At 35.5% G+C, this 14803-nt stretch overlaps 1 protein-coding gene across 5 annotated transcripts in view; it reads right to left on the bottom strand.

The window, feature by feature from the left end:
* Positions 1 to 14803, bottom strand: part of SNAP91 (synaptosome associated protein 91) — a 159081-nt gene that overhangs the window by 39544 nt on the left and 104734 nt on the right. For all 5 annotated transcript variants that reach the window (XM_060030276.1, XM_060030274.1, XM_060030278.1 and 2 more), the window contains exons 14-15: positions 4499 to 4513; positions 4183 to 4350 (exon numbers count right to left, since the gene is read on the bottom strand). In XM_060030276.1, coding sequence (XP_059886259.1) covers positions 4183 to 4350; positions 4499 to 4513 — 183 coding nt within the window. The remainder of the gene's footprint in view (positions 1 to 4182; positions 4351 to 4498; positions 4514 to 14803) is intronic.

Here is a 14803-nt window from a genome sequence, read left to right as displayed (position 1 = left end):
GGTAATCCCATTGGAAGTAATAGAAACAGTAATAGCAGTCACTATTTATGTGCCAGTCGCTGTGTAAATATTTTATTTGCGTTATTAAATTTAATTCCTCCAACTTTCTTGTGATATAGGTTTTATCATCTCCACTTTGTAGATAAGAGAACAGAAACTTGTAAAGTCTGAGGATGTGACCAAGGTCCGTCAAGTGGCGGGGTCTACTGTTATGAACTGTGCCACATTCTACTATACTGTCCCCTCCTTGCAGGATGGAATAAGCACCAGTTATATCAGTGCTAGAGTTCAAACAAATATTCACAGGCTGGCCTCCTTAATTATGATTTCTGTGTACGTAGGTGAAACCCATATTTGTAGCTATATCTTTAGGAGAGGTGGTGTCCCTCCATTCCCGGTCAGCAAGACATCTCCTTTTAATGCTTCTCTGAAACTAAACATTGTGAACTTAACTCATCAACTGTCAACACTTCTCCTAAACAAAGGAGCCCCAGCTGCTCCAGCCCCGAGCTGGTAAGTGTTCCCAGCCCATTTGATGGAGATGTGAATGAGTGAGACTGGATAACCCCAGCCCCACAGCCACTGTCTGACTGTAGCCACGAAAGGGACTCTGAGAGACAACCATCCAGCTGAGCCCACTAGACTCCCCGGGACTGTCAGAGACAATAAGATAATTTTGATTTTGTTTAAAAAAACAGCAAAATTTCTTAGCTACCCAGCTTTCTTTCATCATCGATGGCAGCATTATCCTTCCAGCACTGAAAGCTAAAGCAATCTCCAATCTAGTTCTCATTCCCTTGTTACCCATTTGCAGTTCAGGTCTACATTCTGCCCATTACCAACCAGTGCTACTTCCAGGAAATGCATGTTCCTGCTTTTCTACTGTTATGGACTCAGTCCAGCCTTACTCAGCAAACCAGTCTCTGACACTGCTGCAGACTAGCCTTCTCTTCCTTCTGGCAATCTAGGAAGAATTTTCTCCCTCATTTTTTATCATGTGACTGACTACCTTTGTAAAAATTTCTTAACTGCTGTTGTCTTCTCCAGCCTGAACTCCTCTCCCTGTCTTCTCCAGGCACACACACCATCTTTAAATCACATACTCGGCACAAAGGTTTCAATCATTCTCAGCGTCTTGAGCCCAAGAGTCACCATTCCAGTTCATTTTCTTCCCCAAAGGTCCCAGATTATAAGACTCTTACATGAAATCTAGTTGTAATTGCTTATATTTAAGTATTGGTGTTAAGGAAGATTGATGAACTTGGTTAACCAACTTGTTCAAATGAAGTCAGGTTTGGGAGGCAAGTTCTTTGGTTTTCCAGCCACTTGGTTCTGTGCTCACAGCCTACCATCATGGAGGCCTGCGCACAAATTAACAGTTGACTGAAAGGGTACCCCGGTGAACATGTAGAGGAATTAGCATCAATTTAGCATTGCACTCCTTAGAAAAAAACTGTATTGTTACAAACGAATGTGCTGTTGTTAGTAGAGTTTTGCATCAGTGAAAAACAGAATGCCTTTAAGGATTCTGTGTTTTATCTTTATCAATATCTGTAAGTTTTACTAAATTTTTAAAGCATAACACTGCCTTGCAGTCCTGTTCTGCCTGACCCCAGAAGGCAGAAGGCAGATTTCATTTCTTAAAAGTTCCCTTTAAAAAAATAAGCATTTAGTAAATATAATGTTTCTAAAAATTTTTTTTTAATGACTTACATGAAACGACTAAAACATTATGTGGGTATCAATCTGAGTATTTTAAAATAACAGACACTCCGTATTTTTCAAATTTGTAATGAAAATACAAGACTAAAATACATAGAAAAATTTAACATTTCAGTATTTCATATTCCTGAAATTAAACAATTAGCCATTATTCAGAAATTAAAATTCATTAAGCTTATTTCTAAAGAAATCTACTTAATACTGCTATATATGCTACATAAAACCTCAAAGGGGCATATTTTAAAGTCATATAAATAACTGGTGCTCTTATTATTCAAAAGTTCTACCACTTGCCCGTTTTAGAGATACAAAATTTTTAAAAAATGGCCACACAACACGACCAAAGAGATTTTAGTTTAAGTTTTAATTTAAAATCTTACCTCTAAATGATTCCTTATAAATCCATAAAGAACACGAAAGAAATCAGGGGGTATCACTGAAAACTACAAGACAGACAGTGACACATATAGATTTCTGAACATAAAAGATAGAGATTTTATAGCTATCAGAGGCCGGGAGACAGTTTACAGAACTATAAAGATTAGTAAAAATAATTGTGATGAGATTTGCAGATGTACTCATCTTTACTTATCCTCCATCCAGATGACTAGAAAGGGTATTGGTGAAATTAAAGGACAGCCTCCATTCTTTGGCATTAAATTATATGATTTTCTACAGTACTGACCTTTTAAGTTTGTATTTCAGGGTAGAAAGACTGACATCACGAAAATATTCTCAAATATACAGATTCTTCTGCTTGATGACTGTCATCAAAGCAGTAATAAATGATTAACACAAACAGCATAACGGCACAAAGAATATTTCCAAGAAATATCTTAGGCAGGACCATGAGAGAAGCAAGATGGAGTTGACTGATTTCTTATAGGCAATTAAGCTCCTTAAAATGGACTGAAAAACAAAAATCTAAATAGCTAAAGGAATAAAAATGCTTATGTACAAAATTGTTATCCAACCCGTCCATATTTTCCTTGAATTTTTCTCTGAACATAAGCCTATGAGAAACCATCCATACTCAAGACCAATAATGGAGGTAGGAAGGATGGGGTGAAGAAGTTGGTTTTTATAAATTTAAGCTAATATTTTAATTTCTGGTCTCAAAAGTTACAGAGGCATAACTGAAAGACTAACTTTCTCTAGTGGATGACTCCTCATAATAAATTATTCAAGAGTATGCAAATCCCTTCTCCTACTTTAAAAAACAAACAAAAAAACCCCCGGATTTCTCCTATAATAGATTTGGAAGAGCAACAGAATGGCAGTGCAGCAAGGCAGGAGCAAATTCCCCGCATGAAACAGAGGCAACGATGCTGTGTCCCGCTGAGTATTCCTTGTCTTAGACAACATTGGCAAGCCTCAGAGACTGGGGCACTGCATGTTGCACAGTGGTATGTGACAGTGTGTAAGTGTATGTTCCCAGGGGAATACGTTAACTCCACCAGAGCCTGCCAAATCTCTGCTGCCCCCACCCCTTATCATTTGCTTCCTCCAATTTCTTTACCATACTCTCAAAACGCCCTGGGAAAGATGTTATACTGTAACGAAGAAACACAAAACTATGATGACTATAACACTGTTCAATGTGCACGTGTGAAATGAGCACTTCTCCAGGTTTGGACATTAGCACCACTCAAAATGGGAAGATGTAAATAAACTGGTTTCAGATGGTTCATCAGGTCCAGACATACTATATTGACAGAGTGTAGGATATTTGACTGAAGCTTACAGCTGTAAATCAACTCTGTGTCAGAATTTACATTTGCATGGAAAAAATATTTTCAGACAATCGTTTCAAAGTCTGATATAAACCTGTTTTCAATCAGCGTTGCAAGTGCCGACTCCAGTGATCTCTCAAAGTTCTGAAGCCAAAGATGATCCAAGTTTTTGCTTGGACAGAACAAGCTTAAAAAGTTGCAAAAATGGACATATCCCTAACCTCTCTTCAGAGACCTCTAGATCTGAACTCCACTTAGGTGATTTTTTTTTTCCTAAATCTTAAAAAACAACTTAGGCCAGGATTTCTCCTCTCATGTTCCCCAAACATTTTTTTCTCTCAGCTAGTTCAAATCTAAAAAAATGCCAAAAACCAATTCTAAATATGATAGAAAGATCTGGTACCACTATTATAGATACTGCAGGGCTGGAGCATATACGGGACAAGAGTTCTAATAGCAGCTTAAATCCTAACTTCGCAAAAAGGAGAAAATTGAAGAGGTCCAAAGCATTTGCAACCTTTGCTCTATAATCACTAAAATTAAATGAATATGAAGTTGACAAACTGAGCAAAGATAAATATATATGAATAAACATTTTAAAAGTAGTTAAACACTCTGCCATGCATGTTCTATCTATCTGCCATGTTCTATCATGTAAAAGATTTAAATGCTTTAACGCTAGCAATCCTGGAAGGAAAATAAAAGAAAAGTGATGCGACTGACTAACCTCCAAAGAGATCCACTTCAGCAGTGACAGCAGTGACAGTTGTAGTAGTTGAGGCAGAGGCTGAAGTAGTTGCAATTTCAGCAGCTGTAGCAGGAGGAGTAGGTTCTGGTGCGAACGGATCTGAAATCTGTGCTTCGGAGGGAACAGAGGAAAGTGCAGCCAGAGAATCTATGTCGCACCAGAGACAGAGAACAAATGGAAGAGAAGAAAAGGAAAGGACAAAAGATATACCAGGCTCCAAATGATCAAAGTGAGGACAGTTATTAAGATATGGAAGTCTCTCGAAACAGAAGTTTACAAATAAAGTTTTACTCACCCTCTCCCAAAAGGTCTATCGATGTCCACGGGTCAGCATATGAAGAAATAAGAGACAAAGCTGAAACTTTCAACCACACCAATGTCCAAGCAGGGTGAGGCACTAACTGAAGAAATTTTAGCTTTATGTACCTTTCTGGACCATTTGAAATTTAAAAAATAAATGTATTACCTATTATTACCATAGAACTTTTGAGCTGGAATGGACCTTAGAGATCCTCTAGATCAACTTTCCAACTTCATAGATGGGAAAACTGAGAGCAAGGGAGGTCAAGAGACTTACCTTAAGCTAGGTCTAAACAACTTTGACAAACTCAATCGATTTCTTATCAGATTTACCATTTCATCTGCTTTGGTTGATTTCATTATACTGTAGTTGTCAATTCTGAAGAAACCATAGTTAATTGAATTTTATTGATCCTCTTTATTTGATGTGTCATACCAGAGCATGAATAGAGGCTTTACAATGGCTATAGTTTGACTATGGAACATACTAAGCTGAATGCAAGTTTAGGGGTTAGAAAAAAGAAACTCTAACTTAAACTATTTTCTTCTTTGTAAGTTTCACATTACCAGGTGTTTTTCAGTTCAATATATAATCTCTAATTTATAAACATTATGTGACAACATATGAAAATTATTTTTAAGAAGAATGTGAGAGATTATACAGCATCCAAACTTTTCAGCCCTTCTGAGGTCAGCATTCCAATGGGAGGTTCAGACTTAGTGACCAACAGTGGGATTACAGTTGGCATTCTAAATAAAAAGCCTAGGAGGGATTATTTTTAACTGTACTATGATGTTAGGTTAAACATTTATAGTGTCCAATGGCATTCTTCTACTCTCAGTCATGTGATACATCTCAGGGATCACATTCAAATTCATGAATGTTACTGGAAATTTATTTTAATCATGAAGAAACTTTATCAAAACTCATTAGGGAGCTATTTTTTTCAGAGCCTTAAAAGCCATATGGGAACTCAGTAAACCAAAAGTTCTAGAAGACATTTAAAAGATTGAGAAACATAAATTTGACATTAAAAATAATTACTTTAGATATAAAGACACACAGACTGAAAGTGAGGGGATGGAAAAAGGTATTCTATGTAAAGGGAAATGAAAAGTCAGGGTAGCAATACTTAAGTGAGACAAAATAGACTTTAAAATAAAGACTGTTACAAGAGACAAAGAAAGACATTACACAATGATAAAGGAATCAATTAATGAAGAAAATATAACAATTTTAAATATATATGCACCCAACATAGGATCACCTAAATACATAAAGCAAACATTAACAGACATAAAGGGAGAAACTGACGGTAACACAGTAAGAGTAGGAGACTTTAACACCCCACTTACATCAATGGACAGATCCACACAGAAAATCAATAAGGAGACATTGGCCTTAAACTACATATTGGATTAGATGGACTTATATATATATATATTTTTTAATATATGAATTTATGTATATAAACATTCCATCCAAAAGCAGCAGAATACACATTCTTTTCAAGAGCACATGGAACAATCTATAGGATAGATCATATGCTGGGCAACAAAAGAAGCCTCAGTAAGTTTAAGAAGACTGAAATCATATCAGGCATCTTTCCCAACCAAAATGCCTTGACTAGAAATCAACTACAAGAAAAATCTTCAAAAAACACAAACCCATGAAGGCTGAACAATACGTTACTAAACAAATGGATCACTGAAGAAATCAAAGAGGAAATAAAAAAATACCTGGAGACAAATGAAAATGAAAATACAGTGATCCAAAATCCATGGAAAGTAGCAAAAACAAGGCTAAGAGGGAAGTTTATAGCAATACAAGTCTATCTCAGAAAACTAGAAAAATCTCAAATACAACCTAACCTTACACATAAAAGAACTATAAAAAGAAGAACAAACAAACAAGAAAGTTAGAAGAAGGAAAGAAATCACAAAGATCAGAGCAGAAATAAATGAAATAGAGACTAAAAAAAAGCAATAGAAAAGATCAATGAAACTGAGAGCTGGTTCTCTGAAAAAATAAACAAAATTGATAAACCTTTAGCCAGACTCATCAAGGAAAAAAAGAGAGAGGATCCAAATCAATAAAATCAGAAATGAAAAAGGAGAACCTACAACCAACACCACGAAATACAAAGGATCATAAGAGAGTCCTACAAGCCATTATATGCCCAAAAAATGGACAACCTAGAAGAAATGGACAATCTCCCAATACTGAATCAGGAAGAAATAGAAAATACAAACAGTTCAGTAATGAAATTGAATCAGTAATAAGAAAAAACTCCCAACAAACAGAAGTACAGGACCAAACGGCTTCACAGGTGAATTCTACCAAATATTTATTGAAGAGCTAACACCTATCCTTCTGAAACTACTCCCAAAAACTGCAGAGGAAGGAACACTTCCAAACTCATTCCACAAGGCCAGCATCACCCTGATCCAAAACCAGATAAAGATATCACAAAAAAAGAAAATTGCAGGCCAATATCACTGATGAACATAGATGCAAGAATCCTCAACAAACTATTAGTAAACCAAATCCAACAATACAGTAAAAGGAGCATACATCATGATCAAGTGGGATTTATCCCAGGGATGTAAGGATGGTTCAATACCTACAAATCAATGTGATACAAAAAACTGAAGAATAAAACTCATATGATCATCTCAATAGACGGGGAAAAATCTTCTGACAAAATTCAACATCCATTTATGATAAAAACTCTCAACAAAGGAGGTACAGAAGGAACATACTTCAACATAATAAAGGCCACATGTGACAAACCCACAGCTAACATCATACTCAACAGTGAAAAGCGGAAAGCTTTTCCTCTAAGATCAGGAATAAGGGAAAGATTCCCACTCTTGCCACTTTTCTTCAACATAGCATTAGAACTCCTAGCCATAGCAATCATACAATCAGAAAAGGAAATGAAAGGAATCCAAAGTGGAAAGGAAGTAGTAAAACTGTCACTCTTTGCAGAAGACATGATACCATACATAGAAAATCCTAAAGACGCCACCAAAGAAACGACTAGACCTCACAATGAATTCAGTAAAGTTGCAGGATACAAAATTAATATACAGAAACCTGTTGAGTTTCTATACATTAAGAGTGAACTATCAGAAAGTGAATCCACACTTATATGGCAATTAATCTACAACAAAGAAGGCAACAATATACAATGGGGAAAAGACAGCCTCTTCAATAAATGATGTTAGGAAAACTGGACAGCTACAGGTAAAAGAATCAAACTGGACTACTTTCTCACACCATGTATAATAGTAAGTTAAAAATGGAGGGCTTCCCTGGTGGCGCAGGGATTCCCTGGTGGTGCAGTGGTTGAGAGTCTGCCTGCCGATGCAGGGGGCATGGGTTCGTGCCCTGGTCCGGGAAGATCCCACATGCCACGGAGCGGCTGGGCCCGTGAGCCATAGCCGCTGAGCCTGCGTGTCTGGAGCCTGTGCTCCGCAGTGGGAGAGGCCACAACAGTGAGAGGCCCGCGTACCGCAAAAAAAAAAAAAAAAAAAAAAATGGATTAAAGACTTAAATGTAAGACCGGAAACCATAAAACTTCTCGAAGAAAACATAGGCAGTACACTTTTGACACTGGTCTTAGTAATATTCTTCTGAATATGTCTCCTCAGGCAAGGGAATCAAAAGCAAAAACAAACAAATGGGACTGCATCAAACTAGAAAGCTTTTGCACAGTGAAGGAAACGATCAACAAAATGAAAAGGCCACCTACTGAATGGGAGAAGATATTTGAAAATGATATATCCAACAAGGGGTTAATATGTAAAATACACAAATAACTCATACAACTCAACATCAAAAAAGCAAACAACCTGATTTAAAAATGGGCAAAGGACCTGAGTAGACATTTTCCAAAGAAGACATACAAGATAGCTATCAGACGCGTGAAAGGATGTGCAACATCACTAATCATCAGGGAAATTAAAATCAAAACTGCAGTGAGATATCACCTCGCACCTGCTAGACTGGCTATTATCAAAAAGACAATGAATAACAAGTGTTGGCGAGAATGTGATGAAAAGGAACCCTCATGCACTGTTGGTGGGAATGTAAACTGGTGCAGCCACTATGGAAAACAGTATACAGATTCCTCAAAAAATTAAAAATTGAACTACCACGTGATCTAGCGATTCCATTCATGGGTATTTATCCAAAGAAAATCAGAACACTAATTAGAAAAGATACATGCACCCCTATGTTCACTGCAGCATTATTTATAATAGCTAAGATATGGAAACAACCTAAGTGCCCATCACTAGATGAATAAAGAAGATGTGGTGTGTGTCTACATATAGATAATGGAATATTACTTAGCCATATTTGCCATTTGCAACAATGTGAATGGACCTAGAGATGATTATGCTAAGTGAAATAAGTCAGAGGAAGACAAATACTGTATGATTTCACTTATATGTGGAATCTACAAAACAAACCAAATGAACAAACACAACAAAACAGAAGCAGAATCACAGATTTGGGGAACAAACAGGTGGTTGCCAGAGGGGAGGGGTTCAGGGGTAGGAGAGAAATAGGTGAGGGAGATTAAGAGGTATAAACTTCCAGTTGCAAAATAAATGAGTCATGGGGATGAAATGTATTGTGGGGAATACAGTCATTAATAGGTACTATCTTTGTATGGTGATGGATCGTAACTAGACTTACGGTGGTGATGATTTTGAAATGTATAGAAATACTGAATCACTATGTTATGTAATGGGAACTAACAGTGTTGTAGGTCAATTATAGTTCAAAACAACAAACAAACAAATGCATAGAAACAGAGGTCAGATTTGTGGTTATCAGAGGCAGGGGAAGAATGAAGGAGTTTGATGAAGGCAGTGAAAACATACCAACTTCCGGTCATAAGATAAAAAAGTACTAGGGGTATAATATACAACATCACAAACATAATCAACACCATGCTATATATGCTATATATGAAAGTTGTTAAGAGAGTAAATCCTAAGAGTTCTCATCACAAGGAATAAAAATTTCTCTTTTTTAAATCTTGTATCTCTATGAAATGATGGATGTTCACTTAAACTTATTGTGGTCATCATTTCATGATGTATGCAAGTCAAATCATTATGCTGGACACCTTAAACTTACAGTGCTGTACATCAATTATGTCTCAACAAAACTGGAAGAAAAAAATTATCATATTAATTTAACTATGCAATCAAGGCTCTTCCTAAAACTAAATCTTACATATTTCATAGCAACATTAGAAAATTATAGCACATAGAGCTCTTGACATTAGAAATAGTTTTTAAATTTTAGAATGTACGCCTAGTGAATAGCTGACGTAGGGCTAGGGTATTTTCTGCTGTTAGGTGTCCAGGTCCCAAATCCTGAGAAGTAGAAGGTCCTTCCAATCATTCCTCAAGCCAACCGGACCTGGCCCAATACAACTGTTACTCTACAGTCCTAAGTCCTAAGAGATATGGGAACATATGTATATGTATAACTGATTCACTTTGTTATGAAGCAGAAACTAACACACCATCATAAAGCAATTATACTCCAATAAAGATGTTAAAAAAATAAAAAATATAAATAAAAATATTCATTAGAAACCAAAGTGGGTCATCAGAAGCCAGAGAGATTGGATTCTCTTTTCTCCTGGCGTTGGTGGGGCTCTCCTTAGCCCTGCCCTTATCAATGGCTACTTCAAGCTGCAGTGTGACTTAGCAGAAGAGCTAAGAGCCATGTGATTTAACAGCTTCCAGACCTCTCATTGTCTACTTCCAGACCTCTCATTGTCTATCACAGGGGACAGGTAATTTATTTCATACATTTGGTAAGTGAGAAAGGAGAAGACTGTTTATGTGTACTAGAAGAAGAGAGAGTTAAAAAGATTTTAAAAAGAGGTATGAAAGATTAAAATATTAGTTCCTTGCTCTTAACTAGTGTTTTGTTCAGATGGAGGGTGATGAGAATGATACGATGGAAGATGGAAAGTAAAATTTCCTAGGAAAATGTACGATGATTAAGCATATTGGTGGATAACTGATGTTGAAAATTTTTTCCACTCTTGGAAACCACACGTGTTAGTCTCCAAAATCTTAATTTTCTAGATGAAATATAATTTATGTTATATATTCCTTGTTTTACGCAAAATTTTCTCTACTATAAAAGCAAGTCCCTATTACAAGATGATGAGGATGGTTATTAAATATTCTCAAAACTGCTACTTTTTATAGAGGATTAAACTATACAAAAAAACCCCACTTCAGCATAAGAGTTCAATCCATTTGCAAGTAGTACATAATCAGAGTTGTTTGTATTATAGAAATTGCTAGAAAATATTCCCTGTAACCAAGGAAACAGAGCTACAACTAAATGAACAAGGAAATCTATATTGTGCTGTGAGATGGAGCTGAACTTTTCATGTTTTTATGAAGATTAAATGTGTTAATTTATTTAAGTGCTCGCCCATACCAAGAACATATCAAATGCTCAATAATAAGAGTTAATAATAGCAATAGCTTAGATGGTAACTAGCCTTATTGTGGTCATCATTTCACAATGTGTATAAATGTTGAATCACTATGTTGTACACTTGAAACTAATATAATGTTGCATGTCAATTATACTTCAATAAAAAATAGCAATAACTAACATTTAAGTTAAATAATTTTTCATTATAGGACTGTGAATTTCAAAGCTTCTATAAATCTTTCAGAGAGAGCATGTGTGTGTGTGTGTGTACACATGAATGTGTTTGAAGACAGCCTGCAGATGTGCCCCCCCAGATCTAATTAACAAGCAAATGGTAATATGGGTCACAAAAACTGCTTGTACTGTAGCTAATATTTCTCATGGAAACTATTAAAGTCATGTGATCACATAATATTGATGAGCGTTCCAGCATGTGTAAATTAACTTCTATTAAGTCTATTAACTCTAATTAAACCCTAGCAGTAATTCTGTATTTCTCAAAAAGTAGAAATTTCATTTCAAGCATTTACAATAAAAAATTACGCATTTTCCACTTCTAAGATGCATAGAAGTACAACACACACACACTCATTTGTTTGTGCAGAGAGGTGAATTTATTATGAAGGAAAAAAACACTCTCCCTTTTATGGGGAGAAAGGTAGGAATTTTAAAAGCACTCTGTATTCTTCCAGGTTCATTACTGGCTGGCAGAATGCCACATGGAATATGCACTATTTAAATTAAATTTACTAAAATATGAATTTGCTAAAATTTGGTTTACACCAATGACAAGAAATACTATCCTTTACAATACGTCCCCTAAAATGGCAATATTCATCCATACCCAGAACCCCCAAGAGAAATCTGTAAACAACTGATGTAGCCATAGTCATTTGAAAATGAAATCCTCTATCACTATGGTTGGATAAGAACGTCCAAATAGGTCTAAAGAGTTTCAGAGTTTGCATTTTACCATCTAGTTACACAAAATTCAAATAAACTACAATAATAGTGAAGTGATCTTATCAAACAAGAATGAGAAAGTGGTTTTAAGTATTTAATTTTTTGCTTAGTCAAATGAGCGAAAACATACTGGTAACAATTTAGCACCTCTTCAAATACGACTGGGTACCTATAGGATAAATGTACCTGAAGGTAACATTTATCAATTTCATATTTCACAAGTTTACTTGAATTTCTTTCTTTAAATAAGATACATATTTTATTTTTTAATTTTTTGGCCGTGTGCGCGGGCTTGTGGGATCTTATTTTCCCCGATCAGGGACTGAACCTGGGCCCTGGCAGTGAAAGCGCTGAGTCCTAACCTCTGGACCACCAGGGAATTCCCTGCTTGAATTTCTTAAGGCTTATAATTTTTACTGTTTTGCTTAGGAATGAGAGAATTTACTTATTAGTATTTTTCTCCCCAGCTGACTTTTCTACTGCTATGAAAGGAGCTGTAGATATTTTGTTGAGACAAAAGACTAATGCTAACCATCAGGTCCTAAGCCAACATTTTCATACACTATAATGCGTTTTGTACTAATTATAAAAAAGTGCTCCCGTTGGGCCAGCAGGTTGGAACAGGAAAAGCACTTCTTCCTCAAGTACGAAAAAAGCCCACAGCTTGGCTAGCAGAAAGCAGGCTGAATTTCAGGCCTCTCGCCCTGCCTTTGGGCAAGGCACAAACTGCGGGTCCACACTGCACAGCCCTGGTTAAAACCACACTAATCTGCTTTCTTCTATATCCACTGACACCTCAATGTTTCAATCATCAATAGTTATTTAGTCCTAACAAGTAAAGACTGAAATGTGTTATAATAAAGTTGGTTATTATAACTTATTCCTTATAATGTGTCTTAGAAAAAAGTACTTGAAGATGAATATAAATAAAAATGTTACAATGCAATTTAAAAAGATTTCACCAAGGGATTTTCTTTTTCATTTATTATTATTTTGGTGCCAAACAAACCAATCAAACAAAAAGGACACAATTTCTCTTCAGCTTGATGCTGGAGAATACAGTGAAAGGAGACAGTTTACAATTTCACTGTTTATTCATTCAAGTTCTAAATCACTAAACAACTAAATGTTTAATAAGTTCTAAAAATTACAGTGTGAACAATCTACTGATTTAATTAGTTGAGAGAATTAGAGTTAACACATTCATATAATACTGAAAAAAAATTTTGTATAACCCTACAAATTTATAATTAATACTAAATTTTAAATTATAAAAGTTCTATGAAAGTCATTTATATGAATTTTATGGCAGAGAAAACCTGATTTAAGGATATGGATTTGAAGCATTCTTAAATAAATAGGAAAACATGATACACTGTATAAGATACCGTGGCAATGAAAATTATTAGTAAACTGAAATAATCAAACATTTCTGAAAGATGAAGCTCAGAATGAAAAAACATGAAAACCAGAAGGCCCTTATAAAATCTCTTCAACAAAAATATTTTCCTTTACCAATTGAAATTTAATAAAGTTAAGAGTAGCTGAAAGAAAATTTTTATTAAGAAAATGATAGCTATAGGCTTAGGAGTTGAACGTTTCAACAAAGGAGAAGTTTTAAGTATTTAAATGGAAAAGCACCAATATTTAAATGCTTATAAATATAGTTAGCAACTCTGTTTCACAAGTAGTTATTTTTGCTTACTTTGTTACCACAAAAACTTGGAAATAAAACCAAGAGATCATAGCAGGTAGTGTTGATGTTATATTGCCAATGTCTACCAAACTCACCCAAGGATTATTTAATTACCTGTGGAAATGTATCTTCATTTGATGCTGCAATTTAACTGTTAATTAAGGACTCTGATTCTGAAATGATATACTGAGTTACAGTTCTTGTCTGCTAGTGATGTTCTGTCTGGGAGAAAAGATAACCTCAAGACATGATTTTTACTGCTCTACTGGACATTAACCAGTTTTGTACTTAACCTAGCCATCTTATTTTAACATTTCCTTTCAAATGTCTATAAATACCCAGTTCCTCAAAACGCTCTTTGAGCCAGCTTTATCATCTTACCGGTTTCCTCATCAGCCAGTTAATGTCTTTTACCAGTGCTGTTTTTCCCCACCCCCTTCAGGTTTATGGAGGTATAAGTGACATATAAAAATTGTATATATTTAAGATGCACAATGTGATGATTTGATGTACATATACATTATGAAAAGATTACCACAATCAAATTAACACATCTATCATCTCACATAGTTACTGTATTTTTGTAGTGCAAATACTTAAGATTCACTCTCAGCAAATTTTAAGTATACGATACAGTATTATTAAATATGGTAACCATACTGTATATAAGATCTCCAAAACTTATTCATCTTACAACTGACCCTTTGTACCCTTTGACCGTCTTCCCATTCCATGCCCTGCCCTCCGTCGCCCACCACCAGCCTCTGGCAACCACCCTTCTACTTTCTGCATCTATGAGTTTAGATTTCACACAGAAGTGAGATCATACATATTTGTCTTTCTGTGCCTGGTTTATTCACTTAGCATAATGTCCTCCATGTTCATCCGTACTGTAACAAATAGGAGGACTTCTTTTTAAAGGACTAAATAATTAATATTCCATTGAACATATACAATGGGTTTCTTTTATATCCTTTTGTCTGTTGACAGACACTTAGGTTATTTTTATATCTTGGCTATTGTGGATAATGCTGTAATGAACATGGGGGTGCAGATCTCCATCCATCCAGAAGTGAGACTGGTGAATCATGTGACAGTTCTATTTTCAATTCTTTGAGGAACCTCTATATTTTTCCCATGATGGTTGTACAGCC

The sequence above is a fragment of the Delphinus delphis genome, chromosome 14 (genome assembly GCF_949987515.2).
Source record: "Delphinus delphis chromosome 14, mDelDel1.2, whole genome shotgun sequence".
Taxonomy (NCBI): domain Eukaryota; kingdom Metazoa; phylum Chordata; class Mammalia; order Artiodactyla; family Delphinidae; genus Delphinus; species Delphinus delphis.
The sequence above is the reverse complement of the archived record's forward strand: the minus strand, read 5'-3'. Positions and strand labels throughout refer to the sequence as shown.